Raw genomic sequence first — 25,853 nt, forward strand, 5'->3', positions numbered from 1 at the left:
ATCGTGTCCTCCATAGGCAGTATCAGTGAAAACATTTCCAAATATGTTGATCATTTTCTCCGAGACTATGTTACCTTGCTACCCAGCTATATTAGAGACACCAAAGACTTTCTCTGTCGAATTGATAATATAGTGTGGGAACCTGAATATATGTTTATTGTTTTAGATGTTCAATCACTGTATACGATAATCAACCACCAACATGGTCTGCAAGCTTGCGAGCATTTTTTGGTAAACAGACCGCTATGTTATCGTGAACACTCTAAAATGGTAATGGAGATGATGTATTACTGTTTGACGAATAACATTTTTTCCTTTGATGGCGCCCTCTACAGGCAGATCAGTGGTACTGCCATGGGTTCTTGCTTCGCTCCCAGTTTAGCTAACTTGTTCATGGGATATTGGGAGCAGGAAATCCATGGCAGTGTCACATTGGCAGATTATTTCAGGAAGGTCGTCGTGTGGCTCCGCTACATCGACGATCTTTTTATTATCTGGAGAGGTAGCAAAATTGAGGCTCAAGATTTCATTGCTAAACTCAATTGTAACAGCTACAATATATATCTATCTGGTAACATCAGCGAGAGCCAAACTGAATTTCTAGATGTCAAATTGGAGATCAAAAATCAGAAAATCTGTACTTCACTCTACCGCAAAGCCACGGCAGGGAATAGTGTGCTACACGCACAAAGCAGTCATCCTGAGGCTCTAAAATGGAGCATCCCCTACGGGGAGTTGCTAAGGGCGAAAAGAAACTGCAACACAAATGAGGCCTATTTGAAGGAGCAAGCCACCATCACGACCAGATTCAAGAGTAGAGGCTATCCCAGTTGGGTCCTCAAAAAGGCCAAAGAAAGGGCAGATGCAATAGAAAGATCAGAAACACTCGAAACCAAGCAGCCTTCTGATATGTCTGATAGTGATGAGTCTACCAGACTCATTTTGACTTTCAGCTCTGAGGCTAAACAAGTCAAAAAACTTCTCAGCAAAAACTGGGATATCCTCAAAACTGATTCCATCTTGGGGAATTCCATTGCAGACCGGCCCACCATCACCTATAAAAGGGGCAGGAATATACGAGATCTAGTGGTTAGAAATGACATCACACAATACACCACTAGCACCCCTGAGCATGGCCTAATGGGTTTTTACCCATGCGGCCACTGTAAAGCCTGCAAACACAGCAAATACAGGGGAACAGTAGAATACAATGACATCACGAAGAATCTAACCTCTTTCTTTACCTGCAGTACCACTTTCGTCATATATGTCATCGAATGTACGTGTAAACTGTGGTACATTGGTAGCACCAGCTGCGCTGCAAAGAAAAGAATCCTTGAGCATCTTAGGGCCATTACCAACAAAGACCCCAAATACCCTGTTGCTCGCCATTTCGAACAGCAACACTATTCCAACAGTGCAGACTTGAATTACTTCATACTGGAACAGGTCCCCAGGCATCCCAGAGGGGGTGACAGGGTACTCAACCTAAGAAAACGGGAGTCTAAACTCATAATTGAGTTCCAAACCAGATTCCCGGGAGGTTTGAATATGGACGAGGAACTGGCAATACATTTAAGAGAATCATGATCTCTAGATAAGGCCTTAGATCTGTCTTTTCACATTCTCTTCTGACATATCATGGACATGATGTTTTTTCTGTGTATACACAAGTTTGTTGATATTTCATGTTATGTTTATACGTTCAGATCACATTCTGATTCTGTTTTGTTTTTGTTTCATTCCTTAGGAGGAAAGGAGGGGGCCCACCACTGGATTTCACCCGCACGGGCGCACCCAACCTTTGCACTCCAGGAATCACTGCTCGAGTCTGTAGCACATTTTGAGACACCAACCACTCAGGTTCGACTCACCTAACCATATGCCACTCTGGCCAACTGTGAACTTTCACATCACTGGGTAAAGTTGTCCTCTCTATTTTACAGTCGGGGCCAGCATGAAGAGCTATTCTCCCATGGTATCTACTGTTACTGGGAGCCATTAGCACTAGTACCTCAGTACTATTTGGACCAGTCTTTCCACCCTATTATTTCTCCGAGGATAGATCGCTTTCACTCGTGAGGTTATTCATACTGTATATTTTGAACCATACGCCCGACGGGTTATAGATTGTAAAACACTTTCTATTATAATAACGGTTCTTCAGATGTCCCTGTGTATTTTCGCCTTGTATTATTTCTGGCTATCACATTGCATTACCCAGGAATGGAGCACAGAACTATATTTTGCCACAGAACATAGACACTGTTTCAAGCTTTTTTGTATTTTACGAATATCAGATTACTTAATATGCATTTGTACTTTACATTAATTTAACACGAGGTAAAATTTCCTCATAGATTGCAAGTCTCGTGATGGATTGAGCGCTATGCTTGTTTAATTTTAAACGAGGTATCCTCATACATTACAAGTCATTGATTTTTGTCTATGTTTCTATTGTGGCATCTATTGCATGAATGAATAATGCAAACGGCTTCTGGTTATCACAACGCATTACCCAGGAATGGAGCACTGAACTACATTTTGCCACAGAACTCAGACACAGTTTCAAGCTTTCATGTATTTTACAAATATTAGATTGTTCAATATGCTTGTGTAATTTACATCAATTCTACACGAGGTACATTTTCCTCACAGAGTACAAGTCACGTGATGGATTGAGTGCAATGCTTGCTTAACTTTAATATGAGGTATCCTCATACATTACAAGTCATTGATTTTGTCTTTGTTTCTACTGTGGCATCTTTTGCATGAATGAATAATGCAACCGGCTTCTGTGGCACTTTTCTCCATTTTTTCCATTATGACCATTCCAACATGTCTGCCATTTCCATGATTATCATTTGTTTTTTGAGTCCTACTTTTGTGTTGACCATTGGTGTGGAGCACGCAAAACTTTATTTAACACTGGTGTTCACTTTGCGTGGTTACACGTGAACAAGGCTTCATTGCTGAAACGCGTAGTGTAATAAAACTGCTTCTTGAACATTGGGATCCCTTGCCTTTTTTGCCCGAGAGCGCAAAGACACTGATTTGTGGACACGTTGATAGATATATATATATATATATATATATATATATATATATATATATATATATATATATATATATATATATATATATATATATATATATATATATATATATATATATATATATATATATATATATATATATATATATATATATATATATATATATATATATATATATATATATATATATATATATATATATATATATATATATGTGGCTCACTGATTAGAGTGGCAGACCCTGATGCAGAGGTCTGGCCCGGGACCAGGGTTCAATTCCCGACGCGGCAGGGTCCTGAGCCCAAAATGTCCACAGACTCGATAATTCTCGCCTCGGTGCCTATTCTAATCATGGGGTCCCACGCTGCAACTCTGGGCAATAGTTGCTTAATCTCCACTACGGCGGCCCACCCGCTGCGGGATGCCTGGCTTTCCCCCTGGGGATACCCAGTAGGGGTTATCTCACAGGGAAAAAGCCAGGACGGGTTCCCAAGGCAAGCGCCTTGATGCCTTCGGGTGATACGTGCGCTATATAAGTCGCAATACATACATACATACATATATATATCTCAAAACAAAAACCCTTTCAGGCATAGAGTGACGCATAAATTATGCAAAAAAGAAGGAGAGAACTCTGGGTAGTTCTCAAGTTTAGGTGGAAAGCAGCCCCTGTTAGAGCACTCTCAACACCAGCGACACTCTAGATCTGCTCACCTCAAATGTCTGTTCTTCTATCAAAGTTTTTAAGCATAGGATTAGCACAGTGCTATCCACACCGAGATAGAAAATGACAAAGTCTTTTGCAATTTATACAGCAAAGTCTTTAAGCATAGGACTAGTACAGTGCTGTCCTTGCCGAGCTGTAAAATTACAAAAGCCATTTATCACTCCAGGCACAATATTACAGCTTTGAATTAGTGAAATACCAACTCAAGCCAACCTGAAATGAGTAAAAGCAACCTATTGCTTTTACTCATTATATATATATATATATATACTCCATAAAAGAAAGCCAGCACTCGGGGGGGGGGGTTAAATCCTACTTGGATTTATTAGGCACAGCAAATAATAAACACAAACGCGTTTCAGCGGTACGCCTTCATCAGTGCTGGCTTTCTTTTCTGGAGCTTTTGTGTTGATGTGACCCTGCCGGCGCGTAACCAGCACCCACTACCGAGTGCACTGGCGCTGGGGCAGGAAACTGGAGCTTTGTCATATATATAAATATATATATATATATATATATATATATATATATATATATATATATATATATATATATAGAGAGAGAGAGAGAGAGAGAGATACATACATATATATATACATATATATATAAAGAGAGATATAGAGATATATATGTATGTGTGTGTGTGTGTATATATATACATATATATATATTAAAAAAATTAGTAACATCAAAAGGTATTAGTTAACACTAATTTAAAAAAAGTCGTCAACACTTCTGAAATATACGAGTAATTTTTTAGATGTGTATTGATATAACAAATCTCACAAATAGCATTTACTGCCGTTAAACTATACGTCCCTACTCAAGATGGCCTCCTAGAAAAGGCTTATTCGCAGTAGTCTTTCTTTCCTCACCTGTAGGTGCGCTACCCTTTTTCCTTCACTTTTCCAAATGGCTTGCCCGCGCTCTCTCTCTCTCTCTTCCACCCCCTCCGCCCGGGTTTGTCGCCCGTGGCCACGCCCCATTTTCAGAGAAGGCGGGGGCATTCTATTTTTGGCACGCTGGGTCAGTCACGTGATGGCGAGTGACGTCACCGAATGTTGTTGTCGGTACGGGGTGCGGGGGGGGGTACAGTGGGAGTTGCGGGGATGGAGGAGGAGCGGAGGCGGCCCGGGAGGGAGCGGCGCTGAGAGCAGGGAGGCACGGCCAGGAGAACGGGCCCGGAGCGCGCTACAGCAGGTAAAGAATGGACGACAACCCGCCTTGGGAGGATGTTGGACGGTTAGGGCAGTTACTTAGAGTACGGAAGGAATCTAGAGCTTGGAATGTGCAAAGGTACAGGGTATGGATGGGGAAGGCCAATGGTTCTCCTCTGGGGTAGAGGAAGAAGGTATGGGAACGGCTGTAAGAGGAAAGGGGCTGGTCGGAGTGGCTGGGAGAGGACAGGTAGTGGGGAGGAAAGCTGAGGTCGAAGTGAGGGTTGTTCAGGACATAGGCATGGACCAGGTGGGACGATGGAGAGCTGGTGTCCGGGTGTTTGTTCAGCTATAGAGGTGGGGCGAGGAAGCTTATGAGGAGAGTGGTAATGGACCAGAGATACACTGAGTCGGGCAGAGAGTGGCGGGATTACTTATGACAGTGAATATGAAGAGAACAGTGTGAGAGAATGATGGGGAGGAGTGCCAGAGTGTTCCTTGGAAAGGGCAGAGAGCAATATGGGTGCAAGAGGAGTGTCTGACAAACGGGAAGGCAGGTATCTAGGAAAGAGGCAGTGACACGAGAGAACTGATAAGGACCGTGACTTGGACGAGAGAGAGCAGTAAGGTAAAAGTGATGATAGGAAGAGACTAGAGCCCCGATTTGTGGAGGAGAGTGACTAGGGCAAGACCTACAAGGGTGGCGTCTGAGTAGAGTGACGGGACAAATGACGAGAGAGGGGCAAACGTGCCGCGTGGGCTGTGAATGGTGAGGAAAGTAATGAAGGCCAGAGGGTGAACGAGGAACCACGTTACGTGAGATGGGCAAATGATGGGACATAACACTTACGAAGGGGCATGTAAGACACTGATCGGGAGAGTCAGGTCGGTCAGAGACTGAGAAAAGAATGGGAAAGTGACGGACAATAAAAATGACAGGTAGGAACCACGGAGGAGAACCTAGATAAGAAGAGTGGCTCAGTAATTGTCAGGCCATGGAAGGATCCGCGGAGTTAGGATGGATAGTAACCAATATAATAACATTGCAATAGCGTACACCACAAATAGGATTGTCTCTTCGTACCTAAATGATACATGTAAATTGACAGTGGCGTACAAGGAAGGAAATACTAGCATGGCATGCAATGAAACAGAGGTAAAGGTGCCGCTCGGAGACTGATCAGGGCAAGAGCATGAGGTAGAACAAGGGGTTGGAGCTTGTCTTATCGGCAATTGCAGAGACCATGATGAGGACAGAAAAATGTAGGACGACTGCTGAGTTTATGTTCGACAGACGCATCTCTCCCAAATACTTTCAATAGCTAATCACTGTATCATTTTACTTAATCACCAAAACACATCTGCTTTGTAAAGGGTTATTATGTATTCTACATTATATACATATCAGTACTCCCTTTAGTTTTAAAGCATATGCAGCTTAAAAATATATTTTATTTCGTTTTACACAGTTTTATCAGAAGAGCATGTACTACAAATGAACATGTTGCCTCTTTTTTCCATACTTGTCGATCGTAAAACAGTTCGTAAAGATTCTCCCATATTCTTTGGCTAGTATAACCCTTTTCACTCGATTCCTTGACTTACTGGCACTATATGATCATTACAGTTTTCAGGTGGCTTCTCCTGTGTATTCTGTTTGTAGGTGCTCTGGGATGTTTACATTCTTTTATGCGGTGCAACACTGCAAACTTAATTTGAATGTAGGCAAGGGTCCCCACATAAAAAGAGAAGTTTTAAGTGACATGGCTGTTGCTGGAAACGCGGTGGCAATTGATGAGAAACGGCCAATGAGATAAAAATGCTTGGTTGATGACGAGAAGGGAGGAAAGGAACCATTGACCTATGAGAAATAGGACAGAGCCTGGAAAGTTACGTTGAAAGTGGAGATGGATGGAAGGTTACATAAATTGGAAAAATAAGTTTGTCTAATGTTTTGTCTTAGAGATCATTCATTCTCTGTGTCCTGTTAAATTCAGATCGCGAAGAAATGGTATTTGTGTCACTTCAGATTCAGGTTTGGTGCCAAATTGCGCGGGGTCCTGGGGATATTCCCTGCCTGAAGTCCTTCACGCATTAATTGGAGGACTTTTCTTGTGAAATCTATGTCGGAAAAGAGGATAACGTTTTGCTTACTTTAAAATTAAAAACGACACGGTATTTACTAAAATCTCTCCCTATGCGATAATGTTATTTTCTCCCATTGCTTTTACCTTAGAATATTTTTTATCAGTTTCTACAGCGGGGGCGCTCAGGGCTCCATTCCGACTAACGCGGTAATTGGAGACTCTAGTGCTGACTGTGTTTACATCTGAATCCGCATTAAACTTTGTATGGCAATTGCTAACACATTTTCCTCCAGGTACTACCTTAAAGAGTGTGTGTGTGTGTGTGTGTTTATGTAAGAGGGAGCTTGCAAAGGGTGGCATTTCAGAACGAGGGAAATTGTGGTAATTAGGATGTGGTACCTCCATTTCTGCATTCGGATCAGTGAAGTGAATTTTTCCTGGAGAGTAAGTGCAAGATATAGTAATGGTATTACTCTAGGGCAGATTCACCGCTCAGTTAGTTGAAATGAGGGCATTTGTCTCTACAGTGGGGAGGAGGGTAATTAAGGTGAGAAAGTCCTAAGGTTATCATGCTTTGGAAGGCTGGATTAAATGTGGTTGGGAGAAGCATGGCGGTGGAGTGGCTGGGTAAACTCAGTGGTTGAAAATCATGAATGCATATAAGAGGGCATCCATTCACATTTCATGATGCCTTTACTTTTATTGTACACGGCACTCTTCCCTAAAATAAAGAGTAAAACACACCAGAGGCAAAAAATGCTGTTTCAAAAGATCGTTCGCTGCCGATATTTTGGTTTAGTTTAGCAATTGGAAACTACTTAAAGGTTATGAAATAAACAGTGTATTGGACTAAGATCAGACTCTGTTGGAGACCAGATGAATCATAGTGTTGGACCTGTTGAGCAAGAGCAGACCTAGGAGGCCAACAAGTGTGTAGCACTGAGAATGGCCATGGGCAAGAGATAAAAGTGTCACTGGAGGATACTGTGTGGACATACAGTAGAGCAAACAGTGAATGGAGGGGTAGATAAGTCTTCAACTAAAGCCAAGGGACTTTATGACTAGCAACGGTAAAGGTATAAGTGAGAACACTGAATAAATTCGTATTGGTAGATCTCATAGGTCTGGCCATGACAAGCTGGTGAGAAAGGTATTTTTTTTATTTTTTACTGCAATAAAAAATAAAATGATCCTAGTTAATGGCGATGGAGAAATGGCAATGGGTGCTATGATATTGGGCAGAAGAGCGGCAGTAGACTAGATCGCAAGTCAAAGACAGCGGGATCGGGATAGAAAAGATGGGCAGTGAAATTTGAGTGGTGGAGCTGTAAGCAGACACCAGCTGGAGGCAGAGTTTACGGGTTTAACAAGCATTGGCAAAGCCTCCCCTATGTGAGAACTATTGGCTTTGCCAATGCCTTACAGCCATGTACGACAGCATGGTTAAAAATTGGTGGTATGGCGTAGAGGAGACTGGTTTAGAATAGTATGGATTTGAGGGACGCGGAGTAGAGTGGATTGGTGTAGAGTGAAATGGAGTGGTGTAGAGTAGTACAGTTGTGAGTGTAAGTATCTAAAAGGAGTGAAAGCGATATAAATAGGTGTTATGCCAGTGTTTAAAAGTAGGAAAGCACATTGCATGTCCGGAAATAATATTGAAAGGCTTATAAATTAATAGTGCGTCCCTAAAAGATGAGGGAAACATACTTGATCTATGCCTCAGTGAGAAGCTAACACAAGAAAGGAAGAGAATCCTACTGGAGTTCAGCAATTCAAATATTTCAAATGAGTGGCGATGGAAACCACCAATAGTACGATGTGAGCGGGTTGTAAGCCCACTGAATAGTAAACAATAAGTCTCGCAGCACATGGGCTGTGTACTCAAGACCTAAAATGAAAGTGAAAAGAGGATGAAGCACGAACATTCATGGAGTGAAAGAAAAACATGGGACGAATAAAGTGGGGGGGAAATAATGTGTGTGACTGGACGTTTTACCCAAGGGTACTAAAATATGTATGTCTTACAAAAAATTACATTAAAGCAGTATAGAACAGGGTGTGCATCTGTGAGGGGGTGGCCGGAATAGGAAATGCATTTTACCTGTACAAAAAAGGTTGCCCGTTTGTGGGACCCAGGAAGGAGCATGCACTGTAAGGACCCAGAAAATGGTGGGTGTGTGTAAAATGATGTTTGGCTATAGAAAACTGATGTGTGCTTATAGGAAATAGCCACATCCACTGGAATTGTGCGATAGGGGAGCACCAAATTAGTGCAGCAGGGTTTACTAAATGATCTGGCAAATTATGCGGCACACTGTGATAGCATTACATTATTTTTTTGTCATTTTTACACGTTCGCACTATCTGGACGAAGGCTTTTCACCTCATTAAAATCAGTTAAACTTTGTTGACGGGCCTTCCACTGTGCATCAACTCGTATTGCTGTGTATTAGTAACCTTTGTACCGTTTGAGCTAGAATTTTTTTTGGGGTGGTTAAAATCTGTAGATTATGCAACTGATGATGGATTATGAAGTGTATTGGGCAAATCAACAATTTATCTGGAAAACACAGTAGCCACAAAATAACATAATGCCATGGAAATATCATATATCGTGTGTAGAAAGTGAAATTATACAAGGTCTAAAGATATGTGTGCATAAAGGAAACACATGATCTTTAGACAGTGTAGGCAGGGACAAGGAAATGACCGAGGAAAGTAGACATCTCTATCGGGCTTGAATGCATGGGTTTATAAAGGAAAGTCATGCCATCTCTATTGCTACAATATGGCTTTATTGTGCACACAGTACATTCAAATACCGGTGTCTAGTCACAAATAGAAAAAAACTAAATTAAATTATATCTGTTCCTACTCTGTGGCTCAGGAGATCTCATTTTAGAGAATGAGGTATGTTAGCAGAAGTATAGTGTTGACGTATTTAGAGTTGGTGGGAGTGAAAGAACTGGGTGAGTAGGTCATAGAAGAACGCCATGGTGTTCGAAACTAATTTGGGGGGGAGGGGCAGGGTTGGGAACTGAGCACACAGGTGACCAGCACAATCAGATGTGATGTAAAACGGCAGGGAGCGTTCAAGAGAGATAGAATTGCAAAGTAATTGAGTGGGTTAGGTAAAATGTGAGCAGAAAATAGTTGAGTGGCCGAAGCAACTATTGGACATGGGGTCATTTTCAATAGAACATTTTCAGTTTGATAGTGCAAAATAAGATGCGTTGTGTGAGAAGAATAAAATAAAGCAGTGGAATGTAGTGGTTTTGGAAATCTCTGTGCAGTATACATGACCTTCATCACAACCTTGTAGAACAGAGAAACCCCGAGTTTCATTTAGTCATCAAAGCAGTAGTACCAAACAGTGACACCAGAAACTTGACCGGTTCTCGAATGATGTGGGTAGTGTGGTCATAAGTGGCATAGATCCAATATCCATGTAGTGATATTGATGAGCGCCTTCCTTGTTCATGTTTCAGTCTTTGTGACTGGCACAGGAAAGAGACCTGTGATAAAGTTGTGCTTGTGTTTCAGGGATGGGTATGTTGAAGGTGTAGCAGGAGACTCGGTCTTTGGAAAAGGGTTTATTTTATTTATTTATTTATTCAAAGTTTTATATAGCGCGAACAGGATCCTTACAGATATCAGAGCGCTTCACAAAGACAGGGTAGGGGCAGTAGGAGTCAACAGAGATAATGGGAACAGTATAATAGTCAATAACATGGTAATAACATGGTTAATAAAAACATACATAAAACCAATCCATATACAATCAGGTAAGGAAGTAATATAGGACAGCACAAGTCATTGATCCCACTACAGAGGTGTTCAGGTGGATCAGTAAACCAACGTGTATCACATCTTGGTCGGTAGTAAGAGAGTGGCGTAGTAGTGCCCCCGACAAGTAGAGTATAGTGCCAAGGGATAGGGTGAGCAGTGATATAGAACAATGCAGAGTCTGTGCCCGTCCGCGACTGTCCGGGACTAGGGGCGCGTTATTCTGCCCCGCTCACCACCTATACCGCGGACCAACTGCACAAGCTCCGGGGACCCTGGCCTATCGCTACCTCTACCTGTGCACGCATCCTCTCCCTTGGTCTTTCTCCTGCCGCTCTCTCTCACATTCCCTTTCCCACAGTTGACCCCTCTCTTTCGTCCAGTAGCATCACTCCTCCCACTACCCCTAAATCCCTCACGGTGTTCTATCTCAACACTCGATCAGCAGTCGCCCATGCACACGAACTCTCAGTCCTGCTCGATCTCCATGCCCCTGATCTTCTTTTCCTAACGGAGACCTGGTTTAGCGACGACTCCCTCCCCGCCCTATTAGCCACCTTACCGGCCTCCTACTACGCCCTTCGGGCTGATCGCCCTCCTGGCAGGGCTGGAGGCGGCGTGGCGGTCATCGCACGCACCGATCTCCCCTTTCAAATTCTGCCCCTGCCTGATATCGCGACCACTGAATACTTGGTTATTCGTACTACCTCCATTGTGCCTCCCCTGACCTGCTTTCTCACCTACCGTCCTCCTCAATCCCCTTTACAGTTCCTTTCTGACTTCTTGGACGTCCTGGCTACCATTACAGTCAACAACTCTTCTATCCTAATCCTAGGCGACTTCAACTTCTGGCCTTCCGACCCAGCTGAATGTTCGTCCTCTAAGGAATTCTCTGAAACCCTCCAATCCCTCAATTTCACTTCTCATGTTCACTCCCCCACCCACATCAAGGGTCACACGCTTGACCAGATCTGGTCCCTAAACTGTCCCGTGGAATCCCTCTCTATTTCACCTTGCACCTGGTCCGACCACCACCTCATCTCCTTTTCCTTACCCATTCACCCCCCAGCCAAACCCCCCCGCCCCAAAAACATCTGGGTTCGAGCATGGGGCCGTGTCAACCCGGAAGACCTCTCCTCCCTTCTTATCACTTCCCTCCCCTCCCTGCAGGGCCTCTCTACTCTTTCCCAGGTTGAGGCCATAGATCAGTGGCTCTCCGCTGGCAGTGACTCTGTTGCCCCGCTCAAACGTATTACTTCCAAGCGCGACAAGGATGCCAACCGGTGGTTCAACGCAGAGCTTAAAGCCACCAAACTTACTGTACGCCGCACGGAGCGGGCTTGGAGGAGAAGTTATTGCCCCACTTTAAGACTGGAGTATATTCACATCCTTGCCCAGTACAAAAAAGACATCTTGGCGGCCAAAACCGCCTACTTCTCCTCCAAAATCCTTGCGGCTGAAAATCAGCCTAAGGAGATTTTCACGATTGTCCAGAACCTGGCGTTCTCTGATAGAACAACTTTGAAGCCCGCCCCCTCTGAGGAACTCTGCCACTCCCTCAACAACTATTTCATCCATAAAATCTCTACTATCAAAGCCAATATTCCGCCCCCCTCACCCGCCTTTGTTGACCCCCAATGCCCCCCTCCCAAGGGACTACTCACTGCCCTCCCCCCCATATCCAAGGAAGCCCTGTCTTCCTTGGTACCTTTGGTTAAATCTGGCTCTCCACTCGACCCCTGTCCTGCTCACATTCTCCGTCACATCTTTGTTTCCTGCCCGGATCCTCCCCTTCACCTCCTCAACAGTTCTCTGGCTAAAGGTGTGGTCCCCTCCCCCTTGAAGTCTGCGGTTATTGTGCCGATTTTAAAAAAACCTGGGGCAGACCCCTCTGTCCCTGCCAATTTCCGCCCCATCTCCCTTTTACCCTTCCTGGCAAAGGTGCTCGAGCGCCATGTCACCGGCGCTTTGAGCTCCTTTGTAGAGACTCACGGAGCTCTTGCTCCCCGCCAGGCCGGCTTCCGCCCCGCACACTCTACAGAGTCCGTTGTTATTTCGGTCTTGGACAACCTCAGGGAGGGTATGGATACCAACCGACGCCAGGCCCTTGTGCTCCTCGATCTCTCAGCCGCCTTTGACACGGTGGATCATACCATCTTGCTCTCCCGTGTCAGGGCGGCCGGGATCGGAGGGACGGCCTTGGTCTGGCTATCATCCTTCCTGAGCGACCGCACCCAGGCCGTTCGCCTGGGTGATTTCACAGCGGACGTCCGAAAAGTTCAGTGCGGGGTTCCCCAAGGCTCCTCCCTTTCCCCCCTCTTGTTCAATCTCTATATTGCCCCTCTTATCTTTTCTCTTCAACAAATGGAGGTCACCGTATTTAATTATGCGGATGACCTCCAGCTGGTCTTTAACCTCTCCTCTTCTCCCTCTTCTGTCCTTAATTTTCAATCTGTCATGCTCCACATCCGGGACTGGATGAACCACAATCACCTTAAACTCAACCCCGATAAGACCGAGCTGGTGTTGACGGGTGGTTCATCCAGCCCCTGGTCCCCTCTCTTCTGGCCCCCTTCTCTTGGCCCTTCTCCAGAACCCTCTACCTCTGTTAAAACCCTCGGCATAAAGCTCAACTCTCAACTCACTCTTCACTCCCAGGTCAGCTCTGTGGTATCTTCCTCTTTCCTCTCACTGCGTACTATACGCAGGGTGTCCCGTTTCTTCACCTTCTCTGCTCTCAAACTCATCACCTTAGCCATGGTGGTGTCCCGCCTGGACTATGGCAACGCCCTATATGCAGGTATCCCTGCATATAGTTTACGGCGTTTGCAGCAGATACAAAACCAGGCGGCCCGCCTGGTTTTCAATCTTCCCAAATTTCACCGTTCTTCCCCTCTCTTGAAATCCCTGCACTGGCTCCCTGTGCGAGCCCGAATTCAATTCAAGCTCGCCTCCGTCACCTTCTTGGCCCGACTGGACCTGGCTCCAGCATTTATCTCCTCAGAGATCACCCCCTATGTACCCACCAGGGAACTCCGCTCGTCCTCCCAGTCCCTCCTCACTGTCCCACGCTACCGGACAAAGAAGTGGGGAGGCTCGAAATTTGCTACCCTTGCCCCGATCCTCTGGAATTCCCTTCCCTTGGATCTGCGATCCATCGCCCTGTACCCACAATTTCGCAAACATCTCAAAGCCCATTTGTTCACAAAATCCTTTGATTAAATCCCCAGCAGTCTCCCCCGTTTTTAGCCCTGGATCTGGTTAGCAGTAGCGCCAAGAAACCGCAGGTGTACGAGCGCTTTACAAGTATTTTAAAACTCAAACTCAAACTCTCTGGACCAACATCTAGAACGATCAGGAGATCTTGGCCAGAAGGATTGTTTTCACCTCTTTCTTGAAGAGTGCAGTGGAGGAGATCAGCCTGATTTCAGGAGGGAGCGCATTCCAGATCCTGGGTGCCATTCCTGAGAAGGAGCGCTTGTAGGTTTTCACTTTCCGGAATCTACGAGGTTTCAGGAGTAGATTTTTTGTACTCCTATTGGATCTCGAGCCTCCTGATATAGACAGCTTTTGAGCGAGGTAGTTGGGTGCCTTGTGGTGCACGGCCGCGTGTGTCATAACTGCAATTTTTAGATGTATTCTGGCTTCAAAAGGCAGCCATTTTAGAGTCTTTAAGTCTGGGGATATGTGCGAATGCTTTCTAGAGCCAGTAATGAGTCTCGCGGCAGCGTTCAGGGAGGCTCTTAAGGGTGCTGTTGTGGATAGTGGGAGACCGCTGAGGGCCGCAATTCCGTAGTCTATTCGAGGGATGACTAAAGCTTGTACAGCAGTTTGGAAGTCTTTGGCCGGGAGGAAGGGTTTAATTTTCCTCAGCGTGTTAATTTGAAAATTAGCTGCTTTTGTGGCTTTGCTGACGTGCTGCTGCATGTTGAGCTTGGCGTCGAGTGTGATGCCTAGGGATTTCGCCGAGTCCACGATGGTAGGTTGGACATTGAGTGCTGTTAGGTTGTTGAGCCAGGTTTGGGTGGTGGAGATTTTCGCCGGGGTGTGATGAGTAGGAACTCAGTTTTCAGAGCATTTAGTTTGAGGTGATTATCGGCCAGCCAAGATTGGGTGTTAATAAGCGTGGAATTCAGATGTTTGATATCTTCCGGGGATTGTAACTTTAGATAGAGTTGTGTGTCATCGGCGTACATATGGAATTGAACATTGGATGCTTGAAGCAAGGTGGCGAGCGGTTCCATAACGAGGTTGAACAGTGTAGGGGAGAGGGTGGATCCTTGTGGGACACCTAGATCTGCAGGCACAGGTGTAGATAGCACATTGTCGATCTTGAACCTCTGAGACCGATTGTGAAGGAAAGACGATTTAGGTAGAGCCAGAAGGTGTTGGGGCCAAAGCTTGGTTATTTAATTTTCTTCCTCCCATGCATGGTAAATGGTGTGACAGTGCGTGCTTGCTATCACACGAACTAAGCAGTCCGTTTTAGAGAGCTATAGTTAGTGTGCTGTCTTTCTTAATTAATAAATAACTATATCCTGTCATACCTTTATTAAAGTATGACACGATCTGTACACTTATGTTTACTTGATCTTTCTTCATGGTGTGGCGACCTTTATGGAAACATGATTGGGGATCCCATTCTATACTTGGAGAATCCTCTTGTCTCATGAAGGACAATGAGTTGCTTGTGAGGATAGAATTAGAGCATATAATTGTGTATAAAGTGTACATTTAGTTGTCTTATTGATAGTCCTCTACATAAAACGCAGTGAATCGGCCTGCCAGTTAATTTTGTGTTTTCTGTATGTGCTGTATGTTTTGAGCAACTCTGAAAATATTGCTTTCTTGGGGAAAAGGGTGCGTTTGTGCTTGAGATGGGCATGTAGTTTGCTCATTCTTGGATGATACAGAATTCATACAAGCACTGTGTTTCAGGAGGGAAAGCAAGGGCTCATGTTTGCCCGCTGACCTTGAAGGGAAGTTGGCTCTAAGAAGCTGCAGTCTGCAGCAAGCCGCTAATTGTGATGCATGTCCAGACACTGGAGTTGGCATAGTGAGTGTGTCTGACTGCACTCTTCCAAACGCATAGATTAAACGTGAGATACGTGTTGTAGTCCTTTACTGTATTGCACCCAGTACTCAGATAGCAGGATTTGCACTGTTGAGCCTTTAACGAAAATCCTATTCGCAGGCCTTGTTGTAATCTAGGCCAGCAACACTCAGTTTGGATGTCAGTGAGCCCCCTGCTAAGCGGCCTCACACAGTCTCTGGGCTGACTGACTGTAGTCAATAACTGGCTGTTGTCCAGTCCTTCAAAGTCATCCTGCAGAGGTAATGTCTCCTGCAGACTAAAACTTAATTAGTATCGAAGAACACAAATCTCTGTGCTATTTCTGTTAAGCGTCGTTAACGGCCTGTTCCTTCCAAAGACAGTATCTAGGATTGTGCAGTTACCCCCAGATGCATCAAGCACCCATTTTGCGATTCCTTATTAGCGAAAAATAAGGATTCGCTAATAAGGAATAGCAAAATGCTATGCACGAAGATCTCGCTTAAAAAATAGCGATTTTTTAAAAATTCCTTCATTGCGAGTCGCAAATTGCGAATCGCAATTAAGGAATACCTCCCCATTCTTTCCTATGGGCCTACAGGTCCATAGGAATGAATGGGAAGACCATCTCAATTTGCGATTCTCAGTTAGAGAATCGCAAATTGAGATTGCAATTTCAAGGGTGTTAGGGTGTCCAAAGGACACCCTGTTGCACCCCTGAAATCTGCATATGGGTACATCTTGCACACACACACATGCCCTAAGGGCATGTTTGTGTGTAAAATGGAACTTTGAAAAATGCACTTTACCTTGAAGTTCAACTTCATGGTAATTTGCGCCCCCTATTCGCGAAATCGCTAATTTTTTAACTCTAATGCATTGCATTTAACGAATCTCAATTTGAGATTCCTTAAATGCAATAGCAATTTAAATATTCGCAATATTGCGATTTAAAAAATTATTTTTTTTTTTGTTAAATTGCGATTTTTGCATTTGGGATGATGCATCCCAAATGCAAAAATACTCGTCGCAAAGGGGCACATTCTGAGAATCTGCCCCTTTGCGAGCGGATTTTAGCTTGATGCATCTGGGCCTTAGTCATTAGCAGGTTCATTTCTGGTCCATATTTCATAAGTATAAAAGCAGGCTTTCAAAATCATTTCTATCACGTTCCTTGTACAACAGGTGAAATGTGTAGCCTCTGTGCGCTACACGCTTTAGATTCTTTACAGTATATTCAGGTGCCTAATTCCTGGGGAGTGTGATATAGTTACTTTCATAATTGAAGCCTCCTTGATCTATGTTCACTCTAGTCTACCTGAATTTGGACACATATGTGTTGACGAAACTACAAATTGTTTAAAATTCGGCTGCTAACTTGAATTGCTTTGCTTTAGTTCATGCATTTACCTTGTGGTCATGACTGCAACCTAACCTAAGGTATTGAACACGTCCCATGTGCAGTCTGGGGTACCAGTTTGTTATTTTTGAAATGTAAACTGAGCCTCTATTAACATACAAGACCTCTGCGCCAAAGGAGCTAGATTTTTAATAAATTCCTTTTTAGGTCTCGGCTTGTAACGCGCGAAGCGCGTTCTCGCCAGAGAACTATAGTCGGCGTTTCAGCAGAAAGAACGCGACGAAGGGAGACAAGAGCTAGCCGCGCGCCCAGCATTCCCTATGGCGGCGTCGGATTCCGGCGCGCGCCTTCGGATCGGGTTGCGCGCGTGAGCTTCTACCGTAGACAGCTCACGTGACGTTGCACGGCCCAATCCGAAGGCGCGCGTTGGAATCGGCTCTCGCAGTCCCGCCCCTTCTCGCATAATGCAAGCCACACTTATTAAATTTCCATGAAGTTTATCGATTTTGCAAGATCAGTAGGGTGGGCCCGGCGGGGAGGCAGCACCTCTGAGGCAGCCGGTGCCTTGCGGACACTTTGCATTCTGCCGCTGTAGCCATCCACTTAATCTCCACAGCAAAGATTAGTTTATTCGATTAAGCGTGTTCCCTCCGGACCGTCCCCGCAGCTCCCTGGAAAACATCAAGAGCGCCTCTCACCAGCCGCACAAGCTGCTAAAAGGATTCAATAAAGTAAACTCACGCCCCCTCCCCTTCTTCCTTTTATATGATTGGAAAATACATTGAAAATGAATTTTGGCTATTGCTTGTGTATTAAATACGAGATAAAGGTCAGCTGCCTCCAGCTATCTCGATGGCGGGAGTTTAACAGGAGCATGTTTCGCAGTTATAAAATTGTGTTGTCGCTTTGCGGATGTGTCAGACCGTCCACGTGTGCATAATTAGGCCGTTTGATATTTAAATCGATAAATGCTGGTTTGTGCAGCCGGAGGCAAGGCTGGGGAGGGATGTTACACTGTAGCTGCTCGACATTTCGATCTATAATTGTTAAAACAGTTGACTATCCTATTTCTTAGCTTCGTCGGTGCCCTTTTCACCTTTGCCTGCACCATGTTTCGATTTTTTTGTTGTCTGAATTTATTTTGTAAGTTACTACATGTTTTGAAATGGGCAGTTTTCACCTTACTGCAGCATGTACTAAATGTCTCGTGAGTTAATTTTAAGTGTTATGTAGTGTTTCTGTTTTTTGTACATCTTGACCTGGTGGAAAGAATGACTTTCAGGGTTGGTCATGGTGGCAGGTCCAATGTGGGCTCTAGAGTAGTGTAGAAGCTTCTAGAGATTTACTGGGTAATATTTGGTAATATTAAAATTCATGGCAAGTGAATTTCATGTTGTTTTTTTAAACTAGCGACTGCACTTGTAACAATTCTCATAAGAAAAGGCAGCATAACATTACCAAAATGTTCTGTTAAGTTTTAAAAACACTTAGCAATTTCGCGGCTGCACTGCTACTGCCGGCCCTTTGAATCAACAATTAGGCTTACTCGAATCCACTTTAATTATTGGACTGAATCAAAAGGGAATTGCCTGTTTCCTAATTTATAGCATCTAAAATCAAAAATATATATATCCCGTTCTTGGAGAACACCTCTTTTTGTGGCCAGACGTTTGACACATTTGGAATTTCCCATCTCCTAAAACCATGAGCAGAAACATAAATGTAAGCACCACCTCAGTATTTATTATTATAATACAGCATGTGCATGTCCCTAGTGTAATTATTACACCGAAGGAGCTGATGCTTATTTGACTCGTGTTGAATGTTGCATGTCTGAGCAGCCCCTGTATTCTTGGATGCTCCAAGAACGGCCTTTCTTTCCCCAGCTACTTTTGGAGAAATAGTGTATGGATATAAAATCCGAACTCTTTAGCTGCTGCCTATTGTTACCTTGGTCAGTGGTACTCTTGCCATATGAACAGTCTGCCAGATTTTGTTGGAATGTCATAATGATTTGGTATTAATTGTTCCTTTGACTCGAATGTGTATGTAATGCAAGTGAGATCTAAAGCGCAGCATGCCACCATTGCTACAAAAATAAATACTTATTTGTTTGGCCTACAATTTATATACTTTTGTTGCAGTTGGTGTTGCAATATTTAGCAATGCCAATAGCTCAAACTTAATTAACCCGAGACCTATTGCATTGTAAATGCTTGTTAATTTAGCTATCCATGTCGACGCTTCTCTTTCTAAGTGCTGTAAATAGCAAGTAACATTATTATTACCCAAGTGGTTGGTACTCAGTTTACCGAAACCGGAAGGATTAGTTGGTTTTTGCCATGATTTGAACTAGTGAACTACATATTACCGTGTATCTTGAATGAGTAGTTAGCTCGTTGAGCCACGATCCTAGTAAGTTTTGGAAGTAGGCTAGGATGAAGAAGGATCTGTTAATATGCTTCAGTTTCACAAATATTGATAGTGTAGGCTAATTTTGTGTGTGCCTCTGTGGCTGTTATAATTGTAGCTCTTCTTTTGCCCACTTATTGTGGATCGGTGCTGGTGCAAGGTCGGGTTTTGGTGTTTCTGTGTGTTGCAAATATTGCACTTTAATATGAATAGATAACTTCCACAACACAAGTCTCCAGGAATGTTGGACCCCCATCTTTCCCGTGGAGCCCTTTTCAAGAAAATAAATTAATTCTACTACACATCGCTCATCAAAAGGTGCATGTGCAAGGGGTTAAGAAACAGTGTCTACATTACTCTTCCTAAATTCACTTTGTACAGTTTCTGGAGGAGTTCAGAATTCTGCAGCCCAGCTGCCTTCCAACCCAGCAGGTATGAGATAAATGTCAACTAACTCTTTAAGGACAGGTAGACAATATAACTTCACATTCAGTGTTACACGAGGAAAAAAATCTTAACGAATCTAATAGGTCTTGCTTTTTTGAAAATTGGGTATGGTATAGAAGGGAGCATTTCAAGTATGTACGTTTTATTGGACAGCCAAATACATTTAAACAAGTATAAATTGTAAATGGTGAAAATACCTTTAGGGAACATTAGACTTTTTTCCGTCCTATTCTCAAGCACAGCATGTGGAGTGAGGGCTACTGAAGTTTTCTGATGGACTGCACAATATTATTTCTGAAGCAAAATATTTTTGTCTGTAAATCTTCAGTTTTTTACTTTGCCCAAATGTCTGCATGCTGTTTTAAATTCGGTGTCACCTGAAAAAAGGCTCCTGTATATGTTCTAATATTAGTGTATGTATGCATGCATAAGCAAATTCATGACCTTTTAAATATCATTTTAGGAGTGTCTTGAACAGAAGGATAGTTCTGGAGAGAAGCCTTCGCTTTTCTTATTCCATTCCTTGATTATTGGCATTTTCTGAAGACCCCCTACCCCCAAATATGGGTGTTTCTTAGTATGTTCTTTCTCCCTTCTGTGTTTCTGGTTAATCTACAATGTGTTGCTTCTTGGAGGAGGGACGCATTTCAGTTAGGAAACTCTAAATCCCTCTCATATTTCTCCAGCATATCCCCCTTCTCTCCATCTATCCATCTCTCTTTCCAGATGTATTTTGGACAGTCTCTCTTACGGTGAAGTTTGGTGGATTAATAATGTAGACTGCAGTTTGTGGTGTTAGTACTTTAGGAAGTAGTGCAGTGTTTCTATGATGTTTTATAGCGTTATGATTTAGTGACAGTATCATAAATGTGTGCTTCTAGCAAAGTAGCAGAATGCAATTGGTCAATGTCCCTAATTTGTAGTAAGTTCAGTGTGATGGACTAGAGTCGCCTCTATTGCCTCACAGTCCCTAATTTGCATACAAGTTTGTAGGACACTGTTCCTAACATGCAGTTCTGAGTGATGATGGATTAAAGTCATTAGGATGAAGGTGGGTGGGCTAGTGAAATGTATCAGGTTACTATCCCCAGACCACAGTGTGTTATTAATGTTTGTATGATGTAGTGCGATTGTCCTTGGGGTTCAGTATGTTTGGAGAGAGTTCCTCAGATGCCAGCTGTATGCCAAGTGAGTGTCCCTGGAATGCAGTGCATTGTGGTGGATTAGTATCCTCCTTTAAAATGTCTTTATTGATTTTTATTTTATTTGTTTTCGGCTGTAAACATTGAACTTCTTTTTCTTTCATCTCATTATCTGCCTGTGTAGACTCAAACTATATGCCGTTGTATTACATGATGTTATTATACATTATTGAAGGAAATCAGTCTTTTCTGATGTATCACCCCAGGTTTTTCACCGCTTCCTGGACTCTATATTTTTGCTAGCGTTAGAACTTTGTGCAGTTTAACCCTGCTAACCAGTGTTAAAGCGCATCCTTTTAAACATGGTTAAATTAGCATATTCCTAAAGTTCCCAGTAAATGGTACACAATGTACCGGGCCTATAAGTTAAATGTCACTAGTTGACTGCAGCACCTATTGTGCCATTCTCTAAAGTGCAGTGCAAAATATCGCTTTAGGCCTTCCATTGTTGCCTGGCTATGGCAGTTTAATCACTGCAATTCGACCTTTCAAAATAAGCCTTTTGGCAGGTCAAAACATCCCTTTTATTATTAAATCTCTTTATTAACAGATTATAGCACATACATAAGTGACGCATAACCATCTTGCTCAGAACCTACATTACAGTGCAGGTTATAAAGTTAAAGTAAGCAAACAAGCAAAGCTCTGTTTTACTGTAGGGTGAGTTCCAGTGATGTATACATAGCAAGAGCATACAATCTGAAGTAAGTATGAAAGAACCCCAACACCCCCACCACCCCCAAACACCCCCAAACCCCCATCTCCCACCCTCCTCCTTCTTTCCAAGTCCACTGTCCTTATCACTCAAATGTCCCGTTCCACTAGTCCTTCCCCCGGAGGTCCACATCAGACAAACGTAGCAAACGCAAATAGCGAGGGCAGGTCACCTTCCGGAACTCCGAGGCCAGTAAGGACAAAATGGGCCTCCACAGCTCCGAGTACTTAGCACCCTCCCCCGCCAGAGTCAAAGAGAGCTTCTCCATGCCCAATACATGCCATAAGCGATATAGCCAGCCCTGAAACGTGGGGGTATGTGTAGAGCGCCAATGCATAAGAATATTCTGAATAGCGAAACCCAGGGCAATAGCTATCAGTCGACCTCTACGGGAGCGCAGCGGATATGTGAGAGGATTTGGCAAACCCAACAGGGCATAGGATGGGAACCGTGGAATGTCCGCATTAAAGTGTACATTGACCTCATCCAAGACTTGCTTCCAGTACCCCTGAAGATGGACACAGTCCCACAGCAGGTGAACCAGCGTGCCCGTCTCCCCACACCCTCGCCAGCAGGTCGAATCCCTGGTGCAATCCATCTCATGGCTTAAAGTCCACCCCAGCTCTCTCTCCCACCGAGCCCTCCCAGCACTGTATGAGTGAGTGTACTTAGCTTGCAACATCCTGTACAAGTCAGAGATCAATTTTTTATCAGACGTGCGCGTGATCAACCAGTACTCATACGGCAGAAGGCGTCTATCTGCTGTAGGACGTACGTGATCATTAAGTGCCCAATGTCTAGCCTGGAGATATCCAAGTCTCTCCGATTCTGGCAGGTCATACGCCTTTCGAAAGGAAGGGAAGGGTAATACGCCCCCCCTCCCCGTAGAGATGATACAAGAACCGACATCCAGCCGGCCGCCATTTTGTACACGTCACAGCGTCTTGGCCCGGTGTGAAATCGGGATTATCCATCAAGGGCGTGAGAGGCGACGGGAATGAGGTGAGATCATGCTTGACATTGGTGCTATCCCAGACTTCCATAGGAAGTCTGGTAATATAAGAGGCATACAAGTTAGGAGGTCTGTGCTGCCTGCGGAGGAAGGGTACCTCCTGTAGAGGGCGTCCCGCCACCGCCTGGTCCTGAAAGAGCCAATGCTTCTCAGACTCCCATCTACTCCGCTCTACAAGGATGCACAACTGCGCGGCCTGAAAATAGAGAAGCAGATCCGGGAAACCGAGTCCACCCTGTTCCGGGTCGTGAGTCGAAGTTTCATCCGCGGTTTCTTTCCGTTCCAAATAAACTGAGCTAGCTCAGACCGAGTCTGTTGTATCCAGCCCACCGGGAGTCGGAGTGGGATGGTCCGAAATAGATAAAGAATCTGAGGAAGAATAGTCATCTTTACCGCTGCCACTTTCCCTAACCATCACAGGGGGTAGTGTCGCCATCTCCCCAATTCCTGCCGAACCTTCTGTCGCAACCGGGTGTAGTTGATCCGAACCGTGTCCGAAAGTGTAGGAGCCAGTTGAATTCCCAGATACGGGATCGCCTCCATCGTCCACTGGAGAGGGAACAAACCCTGCAAAAACTCTCTCGTGGGCTTTTCTAAAGACAAGTCAAAGGCCATGGACTTGCTCATGTTGACCTTAAAGCCTGCACCCAATGCAAAGGCTTCCAGACATCAAGGCAGGCTGGTAACGACTCCCTTGGATGTGACAGGGAGAGTAGCACATCATCCGCGTAGAGACGTATCCTCCAAATGTAATACCCTGCACTTCGGGATTAAGCCTCACCCTCTGCGCTAGCGGTTCCATATATAGGGCAAAAAGCAGGGGAGACAGAGGGCACCCCAGCCTTGTTCCCTGCCCGATAGCAAACCGGGGTGAAGTGCAACCATTAACTCGCACCGTCGCGGTGGGGAATGTATAGCAGTTCATGATGTAGGTGCGGTATTTCTCCTCCATCCCCGCCTTTACCAATACCTGTTCTAAATAAGGCCAGTGGACCCGATTGAATGCTTTTTCGGCAACAATAGCCAGCAACTTAAATTCCCCGGTCGTTCGTGTGGCTTTATACACCAGATGCAAGGCCTTTTTGGTGTTATCAGAGGTTTGGCGTTCCGGGATAAACCCGGCTTGGTCCGGGTCAATCAAGCTACTCATAAAAGGCGCGAGCCGTGCAGCGAGAATGCCTGTATATAATTTAAGGTCGACGTTGAGCAGGGAGATAGGGCTATAAGACCCACATTGGGAACGATCCTTCCCCGGCTTGGGTATGACCGTGATGGTAGCATCCAAAAGATTCCTAGGAATTGCACAAGCTCTGAAAAAGAGTTAAAAAGGGCCCTCAGTAAGGGGGCCACATGCACACAGAAGGTTTTATAGAAGCTCGCAGGGAAGCCATCGGGCCCGGCGCCTTCGCAAGCTTAAGGCGGGAGATAGCGGCGATGACCTCCTCCGGAGTAATATCCCGGTCTAAAAGAACCGACTGCTCTTTTGTAAGAGTGGGAAGGGGAAAGAGTGGCATAAAAATCACTAAAGGCAGCGGCAATGGAAGAATCGTCCGTCACGTGCCCACCCCCTTACGGAACAATCTCTTGCACGGTTTGACGTTGTCGCGCTTCGCGCAACTTCGCGCAGCAAGCGACCACAGCGGTCCCCACCGGTGTAAAAGGCATGTTTCAGCTGGAGGGCCGCAAATTCCGCCCGGTCCTGATCCAATGCTGCCAGCTGCTGTCGCACCACCTTCAATTGCCTCCAGACCTTAGGTGCCCCCGGTCGTTGGTGCATTTGCTCCAATTCCCGCGTCTGTTGCGTGAGTTCTTCCCTCTTGCGCGCGCGCGCTCGACATTATCCGCTGCCGATATAGCAATAAACTTGCCCCGCAGTACCACCTTCAATGCAGCCCATTGTCGCCAGTGCAGTATTACCATTACTATTGTGTGTGTGTGAGATAATCAGCCATATTCCTCTGAAGTCGCGCAACCACCTCCTTGCAGTGTAACATAGTTTCCCGCAGTCGCCAGTGTTGTGTCATGCGTGGAACAGGCGGAAAGAAAAACACCCCGGTCACTGGGGCATGAGCCGAAAGAGAAGCTGTCCCTATTTCTACTGTAGTCGCAAGTGCCTGGAGAGAGGAGGAGGCGAGCAGATAATCTAAGCGGGCATACGTTTTGTGTGCATTTGAGTAGTAGGTGTATTCCCTGCTCCCGGGGTGAATACTGCGCCACAAATCCACCAGACCCACCTCCTGTAAATGCGTCAGCCCCTCTCAAGTGGGAGCGCCAGATTGGGAAGCCTGCTGACATGACCTGTCCAATGCGTTATCAAAAGCATGATTAAGATCCTCCCCCCCTCCAGAAGGACATGACGATCCACTGTAGTAAAAGCCTTGCTGATTGCAAGATGAAGAAATTTCTCTTGGCCCTCATTGGGTACGTATATAGAACCTACAGTAAACAGTGCAGTGCCCAAAGAAAACCTGTATGTCAACAACTTCCCTTTAATTTCTGCCCCCTTATGTAGAACCTTGCCCCATAACCTCCGACCCACCACGATAGCGACCCCAGCAGTTTTCGTGGCAGCGGAAGAGAAAAACTGTAGTGGGAAACAGCTAGATCTGAAACAGTGACAATCCTTCTGTAGTAGGTGTGTCTCCTACAAGAGACAGATGTCCGCCTGAGAGTTCTCTAATTAGGATAGGATTGACTTGCGCTTTAACCGGTTGTTCAACCCCCTCACATTTATCGTAAGGACTTTAAGATCTGCATTTGGTATTTAGACACGTGACAACATCCAGAGCTATGGACCCACCCCGTCCAAGAAGGAAATGGGTGGAGTACTCCCTACCTC

General features: G+C 44.8%; 2 protein-coding genes across 13 annotated transcripts in view; both read left to right on the top strand.

Moving 5' to 3' along the window:
- Nucleotides 1-1,889, top strand: part of LOC144755859 (uncharacterized) — a 65,181-nt gene extending 63,292 nt beyond the window's left edge. The window contains exon 3 of the mRNA XM_078645204.1: nucleotides 1,751-1,889. Coding sequence (XP_078501330.1) covers nucleotides 1,751-1,878 — 128 coding nt within the window. The 3' untranslated portion in view covers nucleotides 1,879-1,889. The remainder of the gene's footprint in view (nucleotides 1-1,750) is intronic.
- A 2,923-nt stretch (nucleotides 1,890-4,812) lies between these two features.
- HDAC5 (histone deacetylase 5) overlaps nucleotides 4,813-25,853 on the top strand; it is a 1,448,645-nt gene continuing 1,427,604 nt past the window's right edge. For 6 of the 12 annotated variants that reach the window (XM_078645209.1, XM_078645212.1, XM_078645222.1 and 3 more), the window contains exon 1: nucleotides 4,813-4,983. The gene's annotated coding sequence lies outside the window, so the exon portion shown is untranslated. The remainder of the gene's footprint in view (nucleotides 4,984-25,853) is intronic. The other 6 variants (XM_078645216.1, XM_078645210.1, XM_078645211.1 and 3 more) reach the window with 2 other exon arrangements.

Source organism: Lissotriton helveticus, chromosome 5_1, assembly GCF_964261635.1.
Source record: "Lissotriton helveticus chromosome 5_1, aLisHel1.1, whole genome shotgun sequence".
NCBI classification, from domain to species: Eukaryota; Metazoa; Chordata; class Amphibia; order Caudata; family Salamandridae; genus Lissotriton; species Lissotriton helveticus.